Source organism: Oncorhynchus nerka, linkage group LG6 (genome assembly GCF_034236695.1).
Source record: "Oncorhynchus nerka isolate Pitt River linkage group LG6, Oner_Uvic_2.0, whole genome shotgun sequence".
In the NCBI taxonomy this organism is placed as follows: domain Eukaryota; kingdom Metazoa; phylum Chordata; class Actinopteri; order Salmoniformes; family Salmonidae; genus Oncorhynchus; species Oncorhynchus nerka.
Window position 1 is genome coordinate 960,845 of NC_088401.1, and position 27,634 is coordinate 988,478.

General features: G+C 46.7%; 1 protein-coding gene across 1 annotated transcript in view; it reads left to right on the forward strand.

Moving 5' to 3' along the window:
• zbtb47b (zinc finger and BTB domain containing 47b) overlaps positions 1-27,634 on the forward strand; it is a 149,752-nt gene that overhangs the window by 57,980 nt on the left and 64,138 nt on the right. The window contains 2 exon segments of the mRNA XM_065019193.1: positions 12,552-12,827; positions 27,476-27,634. The exon segment at positions 27,476-27,634 is cut by the window's right edge and continues 963 nt beyond it. Coding sequence (XP_064875265.1) covers positions 12,552-12,827; positions 27,476-27,634 — 435 coding nt within the window.

The window sequence follows — 27,634 nt, forward strand, 5'->3', positions numbered from 1 at the left end:
AGCTTCTCTACTGTAATGGAGTTCCAATTAACCAAGAGGATGAATAGCTTCTCTACTGTGACGCCGTTCCAATTAACCAAGAGGATGAATAGCTTCTCTACTGTAATGGAGTTCCAATTAACGAAGAGGACGAATAGCTTCTCTACTGTGACGCCGTTCCAATTAACCAAGAGGACGAATAGCTTCTCTACTGCAATGGAGTTCCCAATTAACCAAGAGGACGAATAGCTTCTCTACTGCAATGGAGTTCCAATTAACCAAGAGGATGAATAGCTTCTCTACTGTAATGGAGTTCCAATTAACCAAGAGGACGAATAGCTTCTCTACTGTGATGGAGTTCCAATTAACCAAGAGGATGAATAGCTTCTCTACTGTAATGGGGTTCCCAATTAACCAAGAGGACGAATAGCTTCTCTACTGTAATGGAGTTCCAATTAACCAAGAGGACGAATAGCTTCTCTACTGTAATGGAGTTCCAATTAACCAAGAAGATGATTAGCTTCTCTACTGTGATGGAGTTCCAATTAACCAAGAGGATGAATAGCTTCTCTACTGTGATGGAGTTCCAATTAACCAAGAGGATGAATAGCTTCTCTACTGTGACGTAGTTCCAATTAACGAAGAGGACGAATAGCTTCTCTACTGTGACGCCGTTCCAATTAACCAAGAGGACGAATAGCTTCTCTACTGTAATGGGGTTCCCAATTAACCAAGAGGACGAATAGCTTCTCTACTGTAATGGAGTTCCAATTAACCAAGAGGACGAATAGCTTCTCTACTGTAATGGAGTTCCAATTAACCAAGAGGACGAATAGCTTCTCTACTGTAATGGAGTTCCAATTAACCAAGAGGATGAATAGCTTCTCTACTGTGACGCCGTTCCAATTAACCAAGAGGACGAATAGCTTCTCTACTGTGACGCCGTTCCAATTAACCAAGAGGACGAATAGCTTCTCTACTGTGACGCCGTTCCAATTAACCAAGAGGACGAATAGCTTCTCTACTGCAATGGAGTTCCCAATTAACCAAGAGGATGAATAGCTTCTCTACTGTGACGCCGTTCCAATTAACCAAGAGGACGAATAGCTTCTCTACTGTGACGCCGTTCCAATTAACCAAGAGGATGAATAGCTTCTCTACTGTGACGCCGTTCCAATTAACCAAGAGGACGAATAGCTTCTCTACTGTGACGCCGTTCCAATTAACCAAGAGGATGAATAGCTTCTCTACTGTGACGCCGTTCCAATTAACCAAGAGGACGAATAGCTTCTCTACTGTGACGCCGTTCCAATTAACCAAGAGGACGAATAGCTTCTCTACTGTGACGCCGTTCCAATTAACCAAGAGGACGAATAGCTTCTCTACTGTGACGCCGTTCCAATTAACCAAGAGGACGAATAGCTTCTCTACTGTGACGCCGTTCCAATTAACCAAGAGGATGAATAGCTTCTCTACTGTGACGCCGTTCCAATTAACCAAGAGGATGAATAGCTTCTCTACTGTAATGGAGTTCCAATTAACCAAGAGGATGAATAGCTTCTCTACTGTGACGCCGTTCCAATTAACCAAGAGGATGAATAGCTTCTCTACTGTAATGGAGTTCCAATTAACGAAGAGGACGAATAGCTTCTCTACTGTGACGCCGTTCCAATTAACCAAGAGGACGAATAGCTTCTCTACTGCAATGGAGTTCCCAATTAACCAAGAGGACGAATAGCTTCTCTACTGCAATGGAGTTCCAATTAACCAAGAGGATGAATAGCTTCTCTACTGTAATGGAGTTCCAATTAACCAAGAGGACGAATAGCTTCTCTACTGTGATGGAGTTCCAATTAACCAAGAGGACGAATAGCTTCTCTACTGTGACGCCGTTCCAATTAACCAAGAGGATGAATAGCTTCTCTACTGTGACGCCGTTCCAATTAACCAAGAGGATGAATAGCTTCTCTACTGTGACGCCGTTCCAATTAACCAAGAGGACGAATAGCTTCTCTACTGTGACGCCGTTCCAATTAACCAAGAGGACGAATAGCTTCTCTACTGTGACGCCGTTCCAATTAACCAAGAGGATGAATAGCTTCTCTACTGTGACGCCGTTCCAATTAACCAAGAGGATGAATAGCTTCTCTACTGTAATGGAGTTCCAATTAACCAAGAGGATGAATAGCTTCTCTACTGTGACGCCGTTCCAATTAACCAAGAGGATGAATAGCTTCTCTACTGTAATGGAGTTCCAATTAACGAAGAGGACGAATAGCTTCTCTACTGTGACGCCGTTCCAATTAACCAAGAGGACGAATAGCTTCTCTACTGCAATGGAGTTCCCAATTAACCAAGAGGACGAATAGCTTCTCTACTGCAATGGAGTTCCAATTAACCAAGAGGATGAATAGCTTCTCTACTGTAATGGAGTTCCAATTAACCAAGAGGACGAATAGCTTCTCTACTGTGATGGAGTTCCAATTAACCAAGAGGATGAATAGCTTCTCTACTGTAATGGGGTTCCCAATTAACCAAGAGGACGAATAGCTTCTCTACTGTAATGGAGTTCCAATTAACCAAGAGGACGAATAGCTTCTCTACTGTGATGGAGTTCCAATTAACCAAGAGGATGAATAGCTTCTCTACTGTAATGGGGTTCCCAATTAACCAAGAGGACGAATAGCTTCTCTACTGTAATGGAGTTCCAATTAACCAAGAGGATGAATAGCTTCTCTACTGTGACGCCGTTCCAATTAACCAAGAGGATGAATAGCTTCTCTACTGTAATGGAGTTCCAATTAACGAAGAGGACGAATAGCTTCTCTACTGTGACGCCGTTCCAATTAACCAAGAGGACGAATAGCTTCTCTACTGCAATGGAGTTCCCAATTAACCAAGAGGACGAATAGCTTCTCTACTGCAATGGAGTTCCAATTAACCAAGAGGATGAATAGCTTCTCTACTGTAATGGAGTTCCAATTAACCAAGAGGACGAATAGCTTCTCTACTGTGATGGAGTTCCAATTAACCAAGAGGATGAATAGCTTCTCTACTGTAATGGGGTTCCCAATTAACCAAGAGGACGAATAGCTTCTCTACTGTAATGGAGTTCCAATTAACCAAGAGGACGAATAGCTTCTCTACTGTGATGGAGTTCCAATTAACCAAGAGGATGAATAGCTTCTCTACTGTAATGGGGTTCCCAATTAACCAAGAGGACGAATAGCTTCTCTACTGTAATGGAGTTCCAATTAACCAAGAGGACGAATAGCTTCTCTACTGTAATGGAGTTCCAATTAACCAAGAAGATGATTAGCTTCTCTACTGTGATGGAGTTCCAATTAACCAAGAGGATGAATAGCTTCTCTACTGTGATGGAGTTCCAATTAACCAAGAGGATGAATAGCTTCTCTACTGTGACGTAGTTCCAATTAACGAAGAGGACGAATAGCTTCTCTACTGTGACGCCGTTCCAATTAACCAAGAGGACGAATAGCTTCTCTACTGTAATGGGGTTCCCAATTAACCAAGAGGACGAATAGCTTCTCTACTGTAATGGAGTTCCAATTAACCAAGAGGACGAATAGCTTCTCTACTGTAATGGAGTTCCAATTAACCAAGAGGACGAATAGCTTCTCTACTGTAATGGAGTTCCAATTAACCAAGAGGATGAATAGCTTCTCTACTGTGACGCCGTTCCAATTAACCAAGAGGACGAATAGCTTCTCTACTGTGACGCCGTTCCAATTAACCAAGAGGACGAATAGCTTCTCTACTGTGACGCCGTTCCAATTAACCAAGAGGACGAATAGCTTCTCTACTGTGACGCCGTTCCAATTAACCAAGAGGACGAATAGCTTCTCTACTGCAATGGAGTTCCCAATTAACCAAGAGGATGAATAGCTTCTCTACTGTGATGGAGTTCCAATTAACCAAGAGGACGAATAGCTTCTCTACTGTGACGTAGTTCCAATTAACCAAGAGGACGAATAGCTTCTCTACTGTGACGCCGTTCCAATTAACCAAGAGGACGAATAGTATCCTTATCTGTTTTATAGATTACTCCGGGAGTATGAAAGCATCACAATTTCAGTTTTTTATAAATGCCAACTTTTGCCTGAAACCTCCTCTCCTCTCCTCTCCTCTCCTCTCCTCTCCTCTCCTCTCCTCTCCTCTCCTCTCCTCTGTTCTACTACAGGGTGTCTGGTTGTCAGCTGTTGAGTGTCCAGCCAAGACCACAGCAGTGTTATACAGTTAGCTCAGCTGTGTCACAGTTCTCCTAGATACAGACAGGCAGGGCCCTACTAAATAGTTGTGCTCTGCTCATGACCCAGTGTGGGGAGTCTGAATAGGTTGGAGGATAAGAAAGAATCCAAGGTTTTAATGTGTGTTCTGCTCCCCTTCTCTGGGCCTCTGTGTCTGTGTGATAGAACTACATCGAACAGAAGGACAATAAAAAGTTTAAAATGGCAGCAGCTCTTAGAGGTCTTGTTCTTCTCTGTCTTTCTCACACCCTCTCTGTCTGTCTCACACCCTCTCTGTCTGTCTCACACCCTCTCCATCTGTCTCACACCCTCGCTGTCTGTCTCACACAATCTCAGTCTTTCTCACACCCTCTCTGTCTGTCTCACACCCTCTCTGTCCATCTGTCTCACAGTCTCTCTGTCTGTCAGTCAGCCTCTCTGTCCGTCTGTCTGTCAGCCTTTCTGTCCTTCAGTCTTACTGTCTGTCTGTCTGTCTGTCTGTCTCACAGACTCTCTGTCTGTCTGGCAGCCTCTGTCCGTCCATCTGTCTGTCAGCCTCTCTGTCCGCCTGTCTGTCATCCTCCCTGTCCGTCAGTCTGTCTGTCTGTCTGTCTGTCTGTCTGTCTGTCTGTCTGAACTGTTAATGTAGGAAATACAGACTTTCTAGAGCTGTAAACCCCAGCTGGCTGTGGCTGGGCAGTCAGGGGTCATTTTCATCATTCCTCCGTCTGTTAAAGACTTTGACTGTCCTCGACTCTGCTCTGTTCTACTCTGTTCTACTCTACTCTGTTCTACTCTGTTATACTCTGCTCTGTTCTACTCTGCTCTGTTCTACTCTGCTCTGTTATACTCTGCTCTGTTATACTCTGCTCTGTTATACTCTGCTCTGTTATACTCTGCTCTGTTATACTCTGTTATACTCTGCTCTGTTCTACTCTGTTATACTCTGCTCTGTTATACTCTGCTCTGTTATACTCTGCTCTGTTCTACTCTGTTATACTCTGCTCTGTTCTACTCTGTTATACTCTGCTCTGTTCTACTCTGTTATACTCTGCTCTGTTCTACTCTGTTATACTCTGCTCTGTTCTACTCTGTTATACTCTGCTCTGTTCTACTCTGCTCTACTCTGCTCTGTTTTACTCTGTTCTGCTCTGTTCTGCTATACGATGTTATACTCTACTCTGTTCTACTCTGCTCTGTTCTTCTCTGTTCTACTCTGTTCTACTCTACTCTGTTCTTCTCTGTTCTACTCTGTTCTACTCTACTCTGTTCTACTCTGTTATACTCTACTCTGTTCTACTCTGCTCTGTTCTTCTCTGTTCTACTCTGCTCTGTTCTTCTCTGTTCTACTCTGTTCTACTCTACTCTGTTCTACTCTGTTCTACTCTGCTCTGTTCTTCTCTGTTCTACTCTGTTCTAATCTACTCTGTTCTACTCTACTCTGTTCTGTTATACTCTGCTCTGTTCTGCTCTGTTCTGCTATACTCTGTTATACTCTGCTCTGTTCTGCTATACTCTGCTCTGTTCTGCTATACTCTGTTATACTCTGCTCTGTTCTGCTTTGTTCTGCTATATTCTGTTATACTCCAATCTCTTCTACTCTTTTCTACTCTACTCTGTTCTACTCTGTTACATTATACTCTGTTCTACTCTGTTATACTCTGCTCTGTTCTACTCTGCTCTGTTCTACTCTGCTCTGTTCTACTCTGCTCTGCTCTGTTCTGTTCTGCTCTGTTCTGTTCTACTCTGCTCTGTTCTGCTCTGTTCTGTTCTACTCTGCTGTGCTCTACTCTGTTCTACTCTGTTCTACTCTGCTCTGTTCTACTCTGCTCTGTTCTACTCTGCTCTGTTCTGCTCTGTTCTGTTCTACTCTGCTCTGTTCTACTCTGCTATGCTCTACTCTGTTCTACTCTGCTCTGATCTGTCCAGCTTGGCATTTCTCTGGGATCTGGCCTCTACCCTACTCTGCTCTCTCCAGCTTGGCTCTGCTGTGGAAAGCGGGCCTCTACCAGTACATAACACCCAGTTGGCAGGGCTTTTTGCATGAAAATAGTAAAGTACTAGCGACTTGGACAACAGCTCTTTCTCCAACATGTACAGTATGAATGCTATAGGGTTGATGGTTATAGGGAGAACAAGTCCAACTCGGCAAAGTGTGTGCGTGCGTAACGATGGAATGCTGTGCGTGTCTGTGAGTTGGAGGTGCTTAACTTCTGCAAACTTCTGGGTTTGGTGTGCCAGTAATCAGTAGTCCCCCTGCGCCTGTTTCGGGTCACTGCAGATGAGTAATGCATCATGGGAGGTCTACTGATTGAGAAGCTGGTTAGAAGAGCTGCTCCCTGTAATGACAGAGACAACACACAGTTACACACCGACATTTACAAGGGGGGTGGGGGTGGGGGGTGGAAGGAAGGAAGGAAGGAAGGAAGAAAGGAATGAGAGATGAAAGGGAAGGAGAGGGATGGAGAGAGGGAAGGAGAGATGGAGGGAGGAATGGGAGAGGTGGAGAGAGGGATGGAGGGAGGTGGAGAGAGAGGGATGGAGGGGAGGAAAGAGAGATGGGGTCATAAATCTAAAATGCTGTTTTGTTTGGCGTTGTTGCTTGATGAAATGTGAAAGGTGTCATTATTAGTGTTAGATAGCAGACATGACTAGGTTGCTACTCACCTGGTAGACATCATCTACAGGAACTCATCTGTCATTCAGAAATATGAAAGGAGAAGGGAAGAGGGAGGAATTGGGGGGAGGTGGGAGGGAGGGACGGGGGGAGGAGAAGGGAGCTAATAGGGGAGGGACAGAGGAGAGAGGAGAAGGGAACAAATGTGGGACGGACAGAGGAGAGAGGAGAAGGTAGTTAATGGGAGGAGGTAGGAGGAAGGGATGGAGGAGGAGAAGGGAGTTAATGGGAGGAGGTAGGAGGAAGGGATGGAGGAGGAGAAGGGAGTTAATGGGAGGAGGTAGGAGGAAGGGATGGAGGAGGAGAAGGGAGTTAATGGGAGGAGGTGGGAGGAAGGGATGGAGGAGGAGAAGGGAGTTAATGGGAGGAGGTGGGAGGAAGGGATGGAGGAGGAGAAGGGAGTTAATGGGAGGAGGTAGGAGGAAGGGATGGAGGAGGAGAAGGGAGTTAATGGGAGGTAGGAGGAAGGGATGGAGGAGGAGAAGGGAGTTAATGGGAGGAGGTAGGAGGAAGGGATGGAGGAGGAGAAGGGAGTTAATGGGAGGAGGTAGGAGGAAGGTATGGAGGAGGAGAAGGGAGTTAATGGGAGGAGGTAGGAGGAAGGGATGGAGGAGGAGAAGGGAGTTAATGGGAGGAGGTGGGAGGAAGGGATGGAGGAGGAGAAGGGAGTTAATGGGAGGAGGTAGGAGGAAGGGATGGAGGAGGAGAAGGGAGTTAATGGGAGGAGGTAGGAGGAAGGGATGGAGGACGAGAAGGGAGTTAATGGGAGGAGGTAGGAGGAAGGGATGGAGGAGGAGAAGGGAGTTAATGGGAGGAGGTAGGAGGAAGGAATGGAGGAGGAGAAGGGAGTTAATGGGAGGAGGTAGGAGGAAGGGATGGAGGAGGAGAAGGGAGTTAATGGGAGGAGGTAGGAGGAAGGGATGGAGGAGGAGAAGGAGTTAATGGGAGGAGGTAGGAGGAAGGGATGGAGGAGGAGAAGGGAGTTAATGGGAAGAGGTAGGAGGAAGGGATGGAGGAGGAGAAGGGAGTTAATGGGAGGAGGTAGGAGGAAGGGATGGAGGAGGAGAAGGGAGTTAATGGGAGGAGGTAGGAGGAAGGGATGGAGGAGGAGAAGGGAGTTAATGGGAGGAGGAAGGAGGAAGGGATGGAGGAGGAGAAGGGAGTTAATGGGAGGAGGTAGGAGGAAGGGATGGAGGAGGAGAAGGGAGTTAATGGGAGGAGGTAGGAGGAAGGGATGGAGGAGGAGAAGCAAGTTAATGAGAGGAGGTAGGAAGAAGGGAGTTTGTATGTTAGTATGGGAGGAGGTAGGAGGGATATGTTGTTTTACAGTCATAGTAGTATGATAGGTGTTGTTTTACAGAGTCAGTCATGGTAGTATGATAGGTGTTGTTGTACAGGGTCATAGTAGTATGATAGGTGTTGTTTTACAGTCATAGTAGTATGATAGGTGTTGTTTTACAGGGTCAGTCATAGTAGTATGATAGGTGTTGTTTTACAGTCATAGTAGTATGATAGGTGTTGTTTTACAGGGTCAGTCATAGTAGTATGATAGGTGTTGTTTTACAGGGTCAGTCATAGTAGTATGATAGGTGTTGTTTTACAGGGTCAGTCATAGTAGTATGATAGGTGTTGTTTTACAGGGTCAGTCATAGTAGTATGATAGGTGTTGTTTTACAGGGTCAGTCATAGTAGTATGATAGGTGTTGTTCTACAGGGTCAGTCATAGTAGTGTGATAGGTGTTGTTTTACAGGGTCAGTCATAGTAGTATGATAGGTGTTGTTTTACAGGGTCAGTCATAGTAGTATGATAGGTGTTGTTTTATAGGGTCAGTCATAGTAGTATGATAGGTGTTGTTTTACAGGGTCAGTCATAGTAGTATGATAGGTGTTGTTGTACAGGGTCAGTCATAGTAGTATGATAGGTGTTGTTTTACAGGGTCAGTCATAGTAGTATGATAGGTGTTGTTGTACAGGGTCAGTCATAGTAGTATGATAGGTGTTGTTTTACAGGGTCAGTCATAGTAGTATGATAGGTGTTGTTTTACAGGGTCAGTCATAGTAGTATGATAGGTGTTGTTGTACAGGGTCAGTCATAGTAGTATGATAGGTGTTGTTCTACAGGGTCAGTAGTATGATAGGTGTTGTTTTACAGGGTCATAGTAGTATGATAGGTGTTGTTTTACAGGGTCAGTCATAGTAGTGTGATAGGTGTTGTTGTACAGGGTCAGTCATAGTAGTATGATAGGTGTTGTTTTACGGGGTCAGTCATAGTAGTATGATAGGTGTTGTTTTACAGGGTCAGCCATAGTAGTATGATAGGTGTTGTTGTACAGGGTCAGTAGTATGATAGGTGTTGTTTTACAGGGTCAGTCATAGTAGTGTGATAGGTGTTGTTTTACAGGGTCAGTCATAGTAGTAGTATGATAGGTGTTGTTCTACAGGGTCAGTCATAGTAGTGTGATAGGTGTTGTTTTACAGGGTCAGACATAGTAGTATGATAGGTGTTGTTTTACAGGGTCAGTAGTGTGATAGGTGTTGTTTTACAGGGTCAGACATAGTAGTGTGATAGGTTTTGTTTTACAGGGTCAGTCATAGTAGTATGATAGGTGTTGTTGTACAGGGTCAGTCATAGTAGTATGATAGGTGTTGTTGTACAGGGTCAGTCATAGTAGTATGCCGTCCCCGGAGCTAATCCGCTTTGCTAGATGGCACAGCAACAGATTCTTCACTTTGTCGGCTCAGGTATTCGAACCAGAGACCATTCGGTTCCTGGCCCAAAGCTCTGACCACTAGGCTATCGCCCACATTATGAGAGGAGGAGGGAGAACAAGGGAGCTGGTGGGAGGAGCTAATGGGAGGAGGGGAGGGATGGGAGCTAATGGGAGGAGGGGGAGGAGAAGGGAGCTAATGGAAGGATGGAGAGGAGAAGGGAGATAATGGGAGGAGAGCAAGAAGAGAAGGGAGATAATGGGAGGAGAAGGGAGAAAATGGGAGGAGAATGGACATAATAGAAGGAGAAGAGAAGGGAGATAATGGGAGGAGAAGAGAAGGGAGATAATGGGAGGAGGGAGAGGAGAAGGGAGATAATGGGAGGAGAAGAGAGGGGAGATAATGGGAGGAGAGGAGAAGGAGAAGAGAAGGGAGATAATGGGAGGAGGAGGGAGAGGAGAATGGAGATAATGGGAGGGGGAGGGAGGAGAAGGAGAAGAGAAGGGAGATAATGGGAAGAGGGGGGAGATAATGGGAGGAGAAGAGAAGGGAGATAATGGGAGGAGAAGAGAAGGGAGATAATGGGAGGAGGGGGGAGATAATGGGAGGAGAAGAGAAGGGAGATAATGGGAGGAGAAGAGAAGGGAGATCATGGGATGAGGGAGATGAGAAGGGAGATAATGGGAGGAGGAGGGGGGGAGAAGAGAAGGGAGATAATAGGATAATGAGGGAGATAATGGGAGGAGGAGGGAAATGAGATAATGGGAGGAGGAGGGAGATAATGGGAGGAGGAAGGACAGGAGAAGGGAGATAATGGGAGGAGCAGGGAGAGGAGAAGGGAGATAATTTGTGGATGGGGGAGGGGAGAGGGAGATAATGGGAGGAGAAGGAGAAGATACGGGAGATAATGGGAGGATGGGGAGATAATGGGAGGAGCGGGGAGAGAGGAGAATGGAGATAATGGGAGGCGGAGGGAGAGGATGGGAAGAGGAGACAAGAGATAATGGGAGGAGGAGGAGGGAGGGCTAATTTGAGGAGTTGGCACTGAGTATCAATATATCTTTCAGAGACGACGTGTGTGTGTGTGTGTGTGTGTGTGTGTGTGTGCGTGTGCGTGTGTGTGTGTGTCCTGTTCAGATGGAGACCTTGCCCTTCCTGTGCTATAATACACCCCACTTGGGAGATTGAGGTGTGAGCACAGATCAAACTACCTTTGATTTCTGATTGACCCCTACTGTACAGTGTAGTCTGTACTGTGAATGAGCCCTACTGTACAGTGCAGTCTGTACTGTGAATGAGCCCTACTGTACAGTGCAGTCTGTACTGTGAATGAGCCCTACTGTACAGTGCAGTCTGTACTGTGAATGAGCCCTACTGTACAGTGCAGTCTGTACTGTGAATGAGCCCTACTGTACAGTGCAGTCTGTACTGTGAATGAGCCCTACTGTACAGTGCAGTCTGTACTGTGAATGAGCCCTACTGTACAGTGTAGTCTGTACTGTGAATGAGCCCTACTGTACAGTGTAGTCTGTACTGTGAATGAGCCCTACTGTACAGTGCAGTCTGTACTGTGAATGAGCCCTACTGTACAGTGCAGTCTGTACTGTGAATGAGCCCTACTGTACAGTGCAGTCTGTACTGTGAATGAGCCCTACTGTACAGTGCAGTCTGTACTGTGAATGAGCCCTACTGTACAGTGTAGTCTGTACTGTGAATGAGCCCTACTGTACAGTGCAGTCTGTACTGTGAATGAGCCCTACTGTACAGTGCAGTCTGTACTGTGAATGAGCCCTACTGTACAGTGTAGTCTGTACTGTGAATGAGCCCTACTGTACAGTGCAGTCTGTACTGTGAATGAGCCCTACTGTACAGTACAGTCTGTACTGTGAATGAGCCCTACTGTACAGTGTAGTCTGTAATGTGAATGAGCCCTACTGTACAGTGTAGTCTGTACTGTGAATGAGCCCTACTGTACAGTGCAGTCTGTACTGTGAATGAGCCCTACTGTACAGTGCAGTCTGTACTGTGAATGAGCCCTACTGTACTGTCTACTCAGGTCTCTGCCCTTGTCTCAGTAGCCTCTGAAAGACAATGTAATACAGATGGAGGATCTTAATTTGATCCAGTTTGCTACAGCAGGAAAATAATCCTGCAGCAACAGGATAATGTGAATTATTACGTGGATAATAATTAATAGAGATTTGAAGAGATTGATACAGATCGGCTGATGTAAAAAGGGCTTTATAAATACATTTGATTGATTGATTTTTCGGGAAATCAAGCTGGACATTTTAAAGTGTAAATTACAACATTTAGAAGCCTTTTTAAACCTTGAAAACACTACAAGTTCTTCTGTGCAGAAACATTCTCAGCAACAAGAGTGATCAAATTAAGATCCATCTGAGAATCCCAAACTAATGATTTGCTCTCTCTCTAAAGATGTTTGTCTAATGACGGTCTTTCTGTAATGAGCACAAACATCTTTATCAGCAATCTGCTTGTCATAGAAAGTACTCCTCATCCAATGATAACACTGTTTTTACTCTCCTCCTCCCCCTCCTCTCCTGTCCTCTCCTCCCCCTCCCTCCTCTCCTCTCCTCCCCCTCCATCTCTCCTCCCTCCTCTTCTGCACTTCTCCTCCCTCTTCTCCTCCCTCCTCTCCTCCCCTGATCCTCCCTCCCTCCCTCCTCTCCTCCCTCCCTCCCTCCCTCCTCTCCTCCTCCTCCTCCTCCCTCCCTCCCTCCCTCCCTCCCTCCCTCCCTCCCTCCCTCCCTCCCTCCTCCTCCCTCCCTCCCTCCCTCCCTCCCTCCTCTCCCTCCTCCTCCCTCCCTCCCTCCCTCCCTCCCTCCCTCCCTCCCTCCTCTCCTCCCCTGATCCTCCCTCCCTCCCTCCCTCCCTCCCTCCCTCCCCCCCCTCCTCTCCCCCTCTCCTCTCCTCAGCTCATAGTAGAGAAGACATCAGACTTCCCGTCAGCTGAGTTCTCTGTGGTGGAGGATGTGACTCTTCATTTCACCTGTTTGATGGACAGGTTGAACGAGCAGCGTCTCTTCCAGCCTGACCTCTGTGATGTGGACATAGTGTTGGTGCGCCAGCGCAGTACCTTCCCTGCCCACAAGGGGGTGCTTGCGGCCTACAGCCCCTTCTTTCACTCCCTGTTCTCCCAGAGCAAGCAGCTGCGCCGTGTCGACCTGTCTCTGGATGCCCTCAGCTCCCAGGTCAGTGGGCACCTAAATATGAACTTAATGAAACATTCATAAGCCTGACATAACACATTCATAACAAAGACATATCACATTCTTAATCCCTACATAACACATTGATAAGCTCTAGATAACACATCTATAGACCTGACATATCACATTCAGGTCACACTTTATTTACATAGTACAGATGTTCCATCATTGATGGTCATACTATCAAAAAACGTTCTGTTACTAAGCAACTGCTCGCTGAGGTTACAGCTAGGGTTAGGGTTAGATAAGGATTAGGGTAAGGATAATGTTTAAGGTTAGGTTTAGATAAGGGTTAGGGTAAGGATAATGGTTAAAGTTAGGTTTAGATAAGGGTTAGGGTAAGGATAATGGTTAAGGTTAGGTTTAGATAAGGGTTAGGGTTAGAGCTAAGGTTAGGTTTTAGATAAAGGTTAGGGTAAGGATAATGGTTAAGGTTAGGGCTACAGCTAGGGTTAGGTTTAGATAAGAGTTAGGGTAAGGATAATGGTTAAGGTTAGGTTTAGATAAGGGTTAGGGTTAGAGCTAAGGTTAGGTTTATATAAGGGTTATTGTAAGGATAATGGTTAGGGTTAGGTTTAGATAAGGGCTATGGTAAGGATAATGGTTAGGGTTAGGCATAGATAAGGGTTAGGGTAAGGATAATGGTTAATGTTAGGTTTAGATAAGGGTTAGGGTAAGGATAATGGTTAATGTTAGGTTTAGGTTTAGATAAGGGTTAGGGTAAGGATAATGGTTAAGGTTAGGGTTAGGTTTAGATAAGGGTTAGGTTTAGATAAGGGTTAGGGTAAGGCTAATGGTTAAGGTTAGGTTTAGATAAGGGTTGGGTAAGGCTAATGGTTAATGTTAGGTTTAGATAAGGGTTAGGGTAAGGATAATGGTTAATGTTAGGTTTAGGTTTAGATAAGGGTTAGGGTAAGGATAATGGTTAAGGTTAGGGTTAGGTTTAGATAAGGGTTAGGGTAAGGATAATGGTTAAGGTTAGGTGTAGATAAGGGTTATGGTAAGGATAATAGTTAGGGTTAGGTATAGATAAGGGCTAGGGTAAGGATAATGGTTACGGTTATGTTTAGATAAGGGTTAGGGTAAGGATAAGGGTTAGGTTTAGATTAGGGTTAGGTTTAGATAAGGGTTAGGGTAAGGATAATGGTTAGGGTTAGGTATAGATAAGGGCTAGGGTAAGGATAATGGTTACGGTTATGTTTAGATAAGGGTTAGGGTAAGGATAATGGTTAGGGTTATGTTTAGATAAGGGCTATGGTAAGGATAATGGTTAGGGTTAGGCATAGATAAGGGTTAGGGTAAGGATAATGGTTAGGGTTATGGTAAGGATAATGGTTAGGGTTATGTTTAGATAAGGGTTAGGGTAAGGATAATGGTTAGGGTTAGGCATAGATAAGGGTTAGGGTGAGGATAATGGTTCGGGTTCGGTTTAGATAAGGGTTAGGGTAAGGATAATGGTTAGGGTTAGGCGTAGATAAGGGTTAGGGTAAGGATAATGGTTAGGGTCCGGTTTAGATAAGGGTTAGGTGTAGATAAGGGTTAGGGTAAGGATAATGGTTAGGGTTAGGCGTAGATAGGGGTTAGGGTAAGGATAATGGTTATGGTTAGGTTTAGATAAGGGATAGGTTAAGGATAATGGTTATGGTTAGGTTTAGATAAGGGTTAGGGTAAGGATAATGGTTAGGGTTTGGTTTAGATAAGGGTTAGGGTAGGGATAATGGTTAGGGTTAGGCATAGATAAGGGTTAGGGTAAGGATAATGGTTAGGGTTAGGGCAATGATAATGGTTAGGGTTATGTTTAGATAAGGGTTATGGTAAGGATAATGGTTATGGTTAGGCATAGATAAGGGTTAGGGTAAGGATAATGGTTAGGGTAAGGATAATGGTTAGGGTTATGTTTAGATAAGGGTTAGGGTAAGGATAATGGTTAGGGTTAGGCATACATAATGGTTAGGATAATGGTTAGGGTTCGGTTTAGATAAGGGTTAGGGTAAGGATAATGGTTAGGGTAAGGATAATGGTTAGGGTTAGGTTTAGATAAGGGTTAGGGTAGGGATAATGGTTAGGGTTAGGCATAGATAATGGTTAGGATAATGGTTAGGGTAAGGTTTAGATAAGGGTTAGGGTTAGTATACTGAACAACAATATAAACACAAACAAAGTGCTGAAATAAAAGATCCCAGAAATGTTTCATTTGCACAACAAAAATATTTCTAAAATTTTGTGCACAAATTTGTTTACATCCCTGTTAGCATTTCTCCTTTGCCATGATAATCCATCCACCTGACAGGTGCTATAAACTGATCACACAGGTGCACCTTGTGCTGGGGACAATAAAAGGCCACTGTCATGACTGTCCTGATCAGGTCAGGTTACAGGTGACCAGAACCCTACAGATTATCTCTCAACCCCAACAGAGGAGGAGAGATCTAGGGGTCTGAAGATGTGGGGGTTTTATGACCCCTCACGACCCTGGTAAGTCTTAGGCCACAGACAAATTCCTTTTGTCCTGATACTATGGAGAACCAGCCTCAGAACATTAAACATGAAATAAAGGGACTTTGGAACAATGGTTTCCGTCAGCCACAATGGTGGTCATGACGATAGATGGAATATGAAAATGTATGTCATTTTGGTTTGTTATTAAAGGTTAATAGATGACGTTATTACGAAAACATTGTAACTGTAAGAGTTTTCCTAGGATATGCTTGGTGTTTATAGATTGTACATTGTGTGGAAAATGTCCAAATCAAAGAGAATGTTTTAGTAAAGATGAAATGTGAAGTTAGTTGTCTAAAATTGGATTTGAGTCAAATTTATACCTTGCTTCTTAACTTGGTACGCCCAGAGAATTGCCCTAAAGGCGGTTACGCCCACTTCTGACATGAGGGTATAAAACCTGTGAGTGAAGAATTAACATATCAGACTAAGTGACCCAAGCTGCAGCCGAGGTGTAAAAAGTCAACAAACCCAAAACGCAACACAAGTTTGAAGACAAATAAATATTTTTCTACCCAAGCTACGGATGAGTAGCTGTGTCTAAGCGGGTATATTCATGTCAAACCACCTAGCATCCATCTCCCAGCGAATCGTGGTATCTACACTGTTTCATTCCTACGCTGTGAGCTCTAAGCTACAGAGCTGTCTGACCTCAGAAGAGCCCTTCCAGAGCAAGGGCGAGAATTCAGACCAAAAGGACACTGACATCGTGAGGACGACCAGAGAGTTGTGCCGGAGAAGTGCGTCATTGAGAAGCCTAAACGACTCACGCGGCGCTTCCCATCTGAGACCTCCCACACGTAATTACATCATTATATTCCGTGACTCTAACCAGAGCATAACGGACCTGTTATTCTTATCCCCGGATTCCTACCGCAAACTGAACATTTTATCTGGATCTTCACAACTAGCTAACCGCAATCCCGGATGACTACTCCTGGCTAGCGTTTCCATCCCAGAGCAAGCACCAATTTAGCTTGAAGCTAGCCTGGCCAGGGCTCCTGTGCTACCACCGAAGTATACTCCTTGGCTACAATATCGGCCTGCTAGCTATCTAGAGCTACTTGGAACCCTACTAATTCCACGACTGGTCTATCGACGTCACCGCACGAAGAGGCAAAAACAGACTTACCCCCATCACCCCCCCCCCCCCCCCCCGCCCAAAGGCTAACTTTCTAGCCCCTGCTATCTGCTTGCTTGCTAACCCGGTTTGCTAACTGCTAGCTTGTGCTGGTCTACTAACTGCTAGCCCATGCTAACTCTTTGTTTGCTAATCCGGCCTGTTAACTGCTAGCTTGCCCTGGTCTACTAGCTGCTAGCTTGTTTAGCTCCGGCCTACTAACTGTTAGCTTGTTAGCCTGCTAACTGTCTGAATCGCCGTGTCCCCAACCAGCCCAACCACTCACTGGACCCATATGTTCACTTGGCTACGCATGCCTCTTGCTAATATCAATATGCCTTGTCCATTACTGTCCTGGTTAGTGATTACTGTCTTATTTCACTGTAGAGCCTCTAGCCCTGCTCAATATGCCTTAACCAACCATGTTGTTCCACCTCCTACATATGCGATGACATCACCTGGTTTATATCTCTCTCTTCATTACTCAATGCCTAGGTTTACCTCCAATGTACTCACATCCTACCTTACCTTTGTCTGTACACTATGCCTTGAATCTATGCTATCGTGCCCAGAAACCTGCTCCCTTTACTCTCTGTTCTGAATGTGCTAGACGGCCAGTTCGTATAGTCTTTAGCCGTACCCTTATCCTACTCCTGCTCTGTTCCTCTGGTGATGTGGAGGTTAATCCAGGTCCTGCAGTGCCTAGCTCCACTCCCACCCCCCAGGTGCTCTCATTTGTAAACGTAAAAGCCTTGGTTTCATGCATTTTAACATTAGAAGCCTACTCCCTAAGTTTGTTTTAGTCACTGCTTTAGCACACTCTGCCAACCCAGATGTCTTAGCCGGGTCTGAATCTTGGCTTAGGAAAACCACCAAAAACACTGAAATCTCCATTGCTAACTATAATGTTTTCCGCCAAGATAGAACTGCCAAAGGGGGCGGTGTTGCAATTTACTGCAAAGATAGCCTACAGAGTTTTGTATTACTTTCTAAGTCTGTACCCAAACAATTTGAGCTCCCCTTTCCAGAAACAAGTCTCTCACTGTTGCCGCTTGCTATAGACCTCTCTCTGCCCCCAGCTGTGCCCCCGATACTATATGAGAACTGATTGCCCCCCATCTATCTTCTGAGCTCATGCTACTAGGTGACCTAAACCGGGACATGCTTAACACCCTGGCATCCTACAAACTAAGCTTGATGCCCTCAATCTCACACAAATTATCAATGAACCTACCAAGTACAACCCCAAACCAGTAAACACGGGCACCCTCATAGATGTCATCCTAACTAATTCGCCCTCCATATACACCTCTGCTGTTTTCAATCAAAATCTCAGCGATCACTGCCTTATTGCCTGCATCCGTAATGGGTCTGCGACCAAACGACCACCACTCATCACTGTCAAACGCACCCCGAAACACTTCTGCGAGCAGGCCTTTCTAATCGACCTGGCCGGGGTATCCTGGAATGACATTGACCTCATCCCGTCAGTAGATGATGGCTGGCTATTCTTTAAAAGTGCCTTCCTCACCATCTTAAATAATCATGCCCCTCTCAAAAAATGTAGAACTAGGAATAGATATACTCCTTGGTTCACGCCAGACCTGTCTGCCCTTGACCAGCACAAAAACATCCTGTGAAGTTCTCCATTAGCATCGAATAGCCCCCGTGATATGCAATTTTTCAGGGAAGTTAGGAACAAATATACACAGGCAGTTAGAAAAGCTAAGGCAAACTTTTTCAAACAGAAATTTGCATCCATCAACTCAAAAAGTTCTGGGACAGTAAAGTCCATGGAGAATAAGAACACCTCCTCCCAGCTGCCCACTGCTCTGAGGCTAGGAAACACTGTAAAGTCTATGGAGAATAAGAACACCTCCTCCCAGCTGCCCACTGCTCTGAGGCTAGGAAACACTGTAAAGTCCATGGAGAATAAGAACACCTCCTCCCAGCTGCCCACTGCACTGAGGCTAGGAAACACTGTAAAGTCCATGGAGAATAAGAACACCTCCTCCCAGCTGCCCACTGCTCTGAGGCTAGGAAACACTGTAAAGTCCATGGAGAATAAGAGCACCTCCTCCCAGCTGCCCACTGCACTGAGGCTAGGAAACACTGTAAAGTCCATGGAGAATAAGAGCACCTCCTCCCAGCTGCCCACTGCTCTGAGGCTAGGAGACACTGTAAAGTCCATGGAGAATAAGAGCACCTCCTCCCAGCTGCCCACTGCTCTGAGGCTAGGAAACACTGTAAAGTCCATGGAGAATAAGAGCACCTCCTCCTAGCTGCCCACTGCTCTGAGGCTAGGAAACACTGTAAAGTCCATGGAGAATAAGAACACCTCCTCCCAGCTGCCCACTGCACTGAGGCTAGGAAACACTGTAAAGTCCATGGAGAATAAGAACACCTCCTCCCAGCTGCCCACTGCTCTGAGGCTAGGAAACACTGTAAAGTCCATGGAGAATAAGAACACCTCCTCCCAGCTGCCCACTGCTCTGAGGCTAGGAAACACTGTAAAGTCCATGGAGAATAAGAGCACCTCCTCCCAGCTGCCCACTGCTCTGAGGCTAGGAAACACTGTAAAGTCCATGGAGAATAAGAGGACCTCCTCCCAGCTGCCCACTGCTCTGAGGCTAGGAAACACTGTAAAGTCCATGGAGAATAAGAGGACCTCCTCCCAGCTGCCCACTGCACTGAGGATAGGAAACACTGTAAAGTCCATGGAGAATAAGAACACCTCCTCCCAGCTGCCCACTGCTCTGAGGCTAGGAAACACTGTAAAGTCCATGGAGAATAAGAGCACCTCCTCCCAGCTGCCCACTGCTCTGAGGCTAGGAGACACTGTAAAGTCCATGGAGAATAAGAGCACCTCCTCCCAGCTGCCCACTGCTCTGAGGCTAGGAAACACTGTAAAGTCCATGGAGAATAAGAGGACCTCCTCCCAGCTGCCCACTGCACTGAGGATAGGAAACACTGTAAAGTCCATGGAGAATAAGAACACCTCCTCCCAGCTGCCCACTGCTCTGAGGCTAGGAAACACTGTAAAGTCCATGGAGAATAAGAGCACCTCCTCCTAGCTGCCCACTGCTCTGAGGCTAGGAAACACTGTAAAGTCCATGGAGAATAAGAACACCTCCTCCCAGCTGCCCACTGCACTGAGGCTAGGAAACACTGTAAAGTCCATGGAGAATAAGAACACCTCCTCCCAGCTGCCCACTGCTCTGAGGCTAGGAAACACTGTAAAGTCCATGGAGAATAAGAACACCTCCTCCCAGCTGCCCACTGCTCTGAGGCTAGGAAACACTGTAAAGTCCATGGAGAATAAGAGCACCTCCTCCCAGCTGCCCACTGCTCTGAGGCTAGGAAACACTGTAAAGTCCATGGAGAATAAGAGGACCTCCTCCCAGCTGCCCACTGCTCTGAGGCTAGGAAACACTGTAAAGTCCATGGAGAATAAGAGGACCTCCTCCCAGCTGCCCACTGCACTGAGGATAGGAAACACTGTAAAGTCCATGGAGAATAAGAACACCTCCTCCCAGCTGCCCACTGCTCTGAGGCTAGGAAACACTGTAAAGTCCATGGAGAATAAGAGCACCTCCTCCCAGCTGCCCACTGCTCTGAGGCTAGGAGACACTGTAAAGTCCATGGAGAATAAGAGCACCTCCTCCCAGCTGCCCACTGCTCTGAGGCTAGGAAACACTGTAAAGTCCATGGAGAATAAGAGGACCTCCTCCCAGCTGCCCACTGCACTGAGGATAGGAAACACTGTAAAGTCCATGGAGAATAAGAACACCTCCTCCCAGCTGCCCACTGCTCTGAGGCTAGGAAACACTGTAAAGTCCATGGAGAATAAGAGGACCTCCTCCCAGCTGCCCACTGCACTGAGGATAGGAAACACTGTAAAGTCCATGGAGAATAAGAGGACCTCCTCCCAGCTGCCCACTGCACTGAGGCTAGGAAACACTGTAAAGTCCATGGAGAATAAGAACACCTCCTCCCAGCTGCCCACTGCACTGAGGCTAGGAAACACTGTAAAGTCCATGGAGAATAAGAACACCTCCTCCCAGCTGCCCACTGCTCTGAGGCTAGGAAACACTGTAAAGTCCATGGAGAATAAGAGCACCTCCTCCTAGCTGCCCACTGCTCTGAGGCTAGGAAACACTGTAAAGTCCATGGAGAATAAGAACACCTCCTCCCAGCTGCCCACTGCACTGAGGCTAGGAAACACTGTAAAGTCCATGGAGAATAAGAACACCTCCTCCCAGCTGCCCACTGCTCTGAGGCTAGGAAACACTGTAAAGTCCATGGAGAATAAGAACACCTCCTCCCAGCTGCCCACTGCTCTGAGGCTAGGAAACACTGTAAAGTCCATGGAGAATAAGAGCACCTCCTCCCAGCTGCCCACTGCTCTGAGGCTAGGAAACACTGTAAAGTCCATGGAGAATAAGAGGACCTCCTCCCAGCTGCCCACTGCTCTGAGGCTAGGAAACACTGTAAAGTCCATGGAGAATAAGAGGACCTCCTCCCAGCTGCCCACTGCACTGAGGATAGGAAACACTGTAAAGTCCATGGAGAATAAGAACACCTCCTCCCAGCTGCCCACTGCTCTGAGGCTAGGAAACACTGTAAAGTCCATGGAGAATAAGAGCACCTCCTCCCAGCTGCCCACTGCTCTGAGGCTAGGAGACACTGTAAAGTCCATGGAGAATAAGAGCACCTCCTCCCAGCTGCCCACTGCTCTGAGGCTAGGAAACACTGTAAAGTCCATGGAGAATAAGAGGACCTCCTCCCAGCTGCCCACTGCACTGAGGATAGGAAACACTGTAAAGTCCATGGAGAATAAGAACACCTCCTCCCAGCTGCCCACTGCTCTGAGGCTAGGAAACACTGTAAAGTCCATGGAGAATAAGAGGACCTCCTCCCAGCTGCCCACTGCACTGAGGATAGGAAACACTGTAAAGTCCATGGAGAATAAGAGGACCTCCTCCCAGCTGCCCACTGCACTGAGGCTAGGAAACACTGTAAAGTCCATGGAGAATAAGAACACCTCCTCCCAGCTGCCCACTGCACTGAGGCTAGGAAACACTGTAAAGTCCATGGAGAATAAGAACACCTCCTCCCAGCTGCCCACTGCTCTGAGGCTAGGAAACACTGTAAAGTCCATGGAGAATAAGAACACCTCCTCCCAGCTGCCCACTGCACTGAGGCTAGGAGACACTATAAAGTCCATGGAGAATAAGAACACCTCCTCCCAGCTGCCCACTGCACTGAAGATAGGAAACACTGTAAAGTCCATGGAGAATAAGAACACCTCCTCCCAGCTGCCCACTGCTCTGAGGCTAGGAAACACTGTAAAGTCCATGGAGAATAAGAACACCTCCTCCCAGCTGCCCACTGCTCTGAGGCTAGGAAACACTGTAAAGTCCATGGAGAATAAGAACACCTCCTCCCAGCTGCCCACTGCTCTGAGGCTAGGAAACACTGTAAAGTCCATGGAGAATAAGAACACCTCCTCCCAGCTGCCCACTGCTCTGAGGCTAGGAAACACTGTAAAGTCCATGGAGAATAAGAACACCTCCTCCCAGCTGCCCACTGCTCTGAGGCTAGGAAACACTGTAAAGTCCATGGAGAATAAGAACACCTCCTCCCAGCTGCCCACTGCTCTGAGGCTAGGAAACACTGTAAAGTCTATGGAGAATAAGAACACCTCCTCCCAGCTGCCCACTGCTCTGAGGCTAGGAAACACTGTAAAGTCCATGGAGAATAAGAACACCTCCTCCCAGCTGCCCACTGCTCTGAGGCTAGGAAACACTGTAAAGTCTATGGAGAATAAGAACACCTCCTCCCAGCTGCCCACTGCTCTGAGGCTAGGAAACACTGTAAAGTCCATGGAGAATAAGAACACCTCCTCCCAGCTGCCCACTGCTCTGAGGCTAGGAGACACTGTAAAGTCCATGGAGAATAAGAACACCTCCTCCCAGCTGCCCACTGCTCTGAGGCTAGGAGACACTGTAAAGTCCATGGAGAATAAGAACACCTCCTCCCAGCTGCCCACTGCTCTGAGGCTAGGAAACATTGTAAAGTCCATGGAGAATAAGAGCACCTCCTCCCAGCTGCCCACTGCTCTGAGGCTAGGAAACATTGTAAAGTCCATGGAGAATAAGAGCACCTCCTCCCAGCTGCCCACTGCTCTGAGGCTAGGAAACATTGTAAAGTCCATGGAGAATAAGAGCACCTCCTCCCAGCTGCCCACTGCTCTGAGGCTAGGAAACATTGTAAAGTCCATGGAGAATAAGAACACCTCCTCCCAGCTGCCCACTGCTCTGAGGCTAGGAAACACTGTAAAGTCCATGGAGAATAAGAACACCTCCTCCCAGCTGCCCACTGCTCTGAGGCTAGGAAACACTGTAAAGTCCATGGAGAATAAGAACACCTCCTCCCAGCTGCCCACTGCTCTGAGGCTAGGAAACACTGTAAAGTCCATGGAGAATAAGAACACCTCCTCCCAGATGCCCACTGCTCTGAGGCTAGGAAACATTGTCACCACGGATAAATCCACTATAATTGAGAATTTCAATAAGCATTTCTCTACGGCTGGCCATGCTTTCCACATGGCTACCCCTACCCCGGTCAACTGCCCGGCACCCTCCACAGCAACCCGCCAAAGCCCCCACCATTTCTCCTTTACCTAAATCCAGGTAGCCGATGTTCTGAAAGAGCTGCAAAATCTGGACCCCTACAAATCAGCCGGGCTAGACAATCTGGACCCTCTATTTCTAAAATGATCTGCCGAAATTGTTGCAACCCCTATTACTAGCCTGTTCTACCTCTCTTTCGTGTCGTCTGAGATTCCCAAAGATTGGAAAGCTGCCGCGGTCATCCCCCTCTTCAAAGGGGGTGACACTCTAGACCCAAATTGCTACAGACCTATATCTATCCTACCCTGTCTTTCTAAGGTCTTCGAAAGCCAAGTTAACAAACAGATTACTGACCATTTCGAATCCCACCATACCTTCTCCGCTATGCAATCTGGTTTCAGAGCTGGTCATGGGTGCACCTCAGCCACGCTCAAAGGTCTAAACGACATCATAACCGCCATCGATAAGAGACATTACTGTGCAGCCGTATTCATCGACCAAATGTGTCAAATCGGAGGGCCTGTTGTCTGGACCTCTGACAGCCTCTATGGGTGTGCCACAGGGTTCAATTGTCAGGCCGACTCTCTTTTCTGTATACATCAATGATGTTGCTCTTGCTACTGGTGAGTCTCTGATCCACCTCTACGCAGACGACACCATTCTGTATACTTCTGGCCCCTCCTTGGACACTGTGTTAACTAACCTCCAGATGAGCTTCAATGCCATACAACTCTCCTTCCGTGGCCTCCAACTGCTCTTAAACGCAAGTAAAACTAAATACATGCTTTTCAATCGATCGCTGCCCGCACCTGCTCGCCCGTCCAGCATCACTACTCTGGACGGCTCTGACTTAGAATACGTGGACAACTACAAATACCTAGGTGTCTGGCTAGACTGTAAACTCTCCTTCCAGACTCACATTAAGTATCACCAATCCAAAATTAAATCTAGAATCTGCTTCCTATATCGCAACAAAGCATCCTTCACTCATGCTGCCAAACGACTTGACTTCGTTGATGTCATCTATAAAATAGCGTCCAACACTCTACTCAACAAACTGGATGCAGTCTATCACAGTGCCATCCGTTTTGTCACCAAAGCCCCATACACTACCCACCATTACCATCTGTACGCTCTCGTTGGTTGGCCCTCGCTTCATTCACGTCGCCAAATCCACTGGCTACAAGTCTCTGCTAGGTAAAGCCCCGCCTTATCTCAGCTCACTGGTCACCATAGCAGCACCCACTCGTAGCACGCGCTCCAGCAGGTATATCTCACTGGTCACCCCCAAAGCCAATTCCTCCTTTGGTCGTCTTTCTGTCCAGTTCTCTGCTGCCCATGACTGGAACGAATTGCAAAAATCTCTGAAGCTGGAGACTCACATCTCCCTCACTAGCTTTAAGCACCAGCTGTCAGAGCAGCTTACAGATCACTGCACCTGTACATAGCCCATCTGTAAACAGCCCATCTATCCACCTACCTCATCCCCATACTGGTATTTATTTATTTATTTTGCTCCTTTGCACCCCAGTATGTCTACCTGCACATTCATCTTCTGCCGATCTACCATTCCAGTGTTTAATTGCTATATTGTAATTACTTCGCCACCATGGCCTATTTATTTCCTTAACTTACCTCATTTGCACTGACTGTATATAGACTTTTTGTTTTCTTTTGTTCTACTGTGTTATTGACTGTATGTTTTGTTTATTCCATGTGTAACTCTGTGTTGTTGTATGTGTCGAATTGCTACGCTTTATCTTGGCCAGGTCGCAGTTGCAAATGAGAACTTGTTCTCAACTAGCCTACCTGGTTAAATAAAGGTGTTCTCAACTAGCCTACCTGGTTAAATAAAGGTGTTCTCAACTAGCCTACCTGGTTAAATAAAGGTGTTCTCAACTAGCCTACCTGGTTAAATAAAGGTGTTCTCAACTAGCCTACCTGGTTAAATAAAGGTGTTCTCAACTAGCCTACCTGGTTAAATAAATGTGTTCTCAACTAGCCTACCTGGTTAAATAAAGGTGTTCTCAACTAGCCTACCTGGTTAAATAAAGGTGTTCTCAACTAGCCTACCTGGTTAAATAAAGGTGTTCTCAACTAGCCTACCTGGTTAAATAAAGGTGTTCTCAACTAGCCTACCTGGTTAAATAAATGTGTTCTCAACTAGCCTACCTGGTTAAATAAAGGTGTTCTCAACTAGCCTACCTGGTTAAATAAAGGTGTTGTCAACTAGCCTACCTGGTTAAATAAAGGTGTTCTCAACTAGCCTACCTGGTTAAATAAAGGTGTTCTCAACTAGCCTTGATTCAGTTAATCACGCAATTAGAAACCTTTAATCATTCGTTGAGCAACAGTCATCACATTAACTAATACAACGTCATGACACCATCCTAAAATGTGTAGTTTTGTCACAACTCAATGTCACAGATGTGAGTGACTGTTGTCAGTGGTGAGGGCTGAGTGACTGTTGTCAGTGGTGAGGGCTGAGTGGACTGATGTCAGTGGTGAGGGCTGAGTGACTGATGTCAGTGGTGAGGGCTGAGTGACTGTTGTCAGTGGTGAGGGCTGAGTGACTGTTGTCAGTGGTGAGGGCTGAGTGACTGTTGTCAGTGGTGAGGGCTGAGTGACTGTTGTCAGTGGTGAGGGCTGAGTGACTGTTGTCAGTGGTGAGGGCTGAGTGGACTGATGTCAGTGGTGAGGGCTGAGTGGACTGATGTCAGTGGTGAGGGCTGAGTGACTGTTGTCAGTGGTGAGGGCTGAGTGACTGTTGTCAGTGGTGAGGGCTGAGTGGACTGATGTCAGTGGTGAGGGCTGAGTGACTGATGTCAGTGGTGAGGGCTGAGTGACTGTTGTCAGTGGTGAGGGCTGAGTGACTGTTGTCAGTGGTGAGGGCTGAGTGACTGTTGTCAGTGGTGAGGGCTGAGTGACTGTTGTCAGTGGTGAGGGCTGAGTGACTGTTGTCAGTGGTGAGGGCTGAGTGGACTGATGTCAGTGGTGAGGGCTGAGTGGACTGATGTCAGTGGTGAGGGCTGAGTGACTGTTGTCAGTGGTGAGGGCTGAGTGACTGTTGTCAGTGGTGAGGGCTGAGTGACTGTTGTCAGTGGTGAGGCTGAGTGACTGTTGTCAGTGGTGAGGGCTGAGTGACTGTTGTCAGTGGTGAGGGCTGAGTGACTGTTGTCAGTGGTGAGGGCTGAGTGACTGATGTCAGTGGTGAGGGCTGAGTGACTGTTGTCAGTGGTGAGGGCTGAGTGACTGTTGTCAGTGGTGAGGGCTGAGTGACTGTTGTCAGTGGTGAGGGCTGAGTGACTGTTGTCAGTGGTGAGGGCTGAGTGACTGTTGTCAGTGGTGAGGGCTGAGTGACTGTTGTCAGTGGTGAGGGCTGAGTGACTGTTGTCAGTGGTGAGGGCTGAGTGACTGTTGTCAGTGGTGAGGGCTGAGTGACTGTTGTCAGTGGTGAGGGCTGAGTGACTGTCAGATGTCTCAAGTTTTGATGAAGCGTGTAAATGGCATGCTGACTGCAGGAATGTCCACCAGAGCTGTTGCCAGATAATTACATTTTAATTTCTCTACCATAAGCATTTTAATTTCCCATAAGCTGCCTCCAACATTGTTTTAAAGAATTTGGCAATACTTCCAACCGGCCTACCAACCACAGACCAGGTGTAACCACGCCAACGCCAGCCCAGGACCTCCAAACCATGCAACTCCACACAGCCATTGAAGAGGAGTGGGACAACATTCCACAGGCCACAATCAACAGCCTGATCAACTCTATGGAGATGTGTCGTACTGCATGAGGCAAATGGTGGTCACACCAGATACTGACTGGTTTTCTGATCCACACTCCTTTTTTTATGTATCTGTCACCAACAGACGTATATCTGTATTCCCAGTCATGTCAAATCCATAAATCAGGGCCTAATGAATTCATTACATTTATTTCCTTTCTATGAACTGTAACTCAGTAAAATCGTTGAAATTGTTGCATGTTGGGTTTATTTTTTCGTTCAGTGTAGATAGATGAAATGTTACTGCATCTGCAGATGAACTATCCGAATAAAGTGTTACCCACATTGATAGCTCCTGTCTGCCTCTCCTCCCAGGGCCTACAGTAGATAACTCCTGTCTGTCTCTCCTCCCAGGGCCTACAGTAGATAACTCCTGTTTGTCTCCCCTCCCAGGGCCTACAGTAGATAACTCCTGTCTGTCTCCCCTCCCAGGGCCTACAGTAGATAACTCCTGTCTGTCTCTCCTCTCAGGGCCTACAGTAGATAACTCCTGTCTGTCTCCCCTCCCAGGGCCTACAGTAGATAACTCCTGTCTGTCTCTCCTCCCAGGGCCTACAGTAGATAACTCCTGTTTGTCTCCCCTCCCAGGGCCTACAGCAGATCCTTAACTTCATCTACACCTCCCGTCTGTTGGTCAGTAGCCGTAGCGTCAGAGACGTGCTCAACGCCGCCACCCTGCTGCAGATGACGGACATTGCAGCTTCTTGCCGTGACCTCATCAGCAGCCAATCGCTAAGGGCCGCGGTA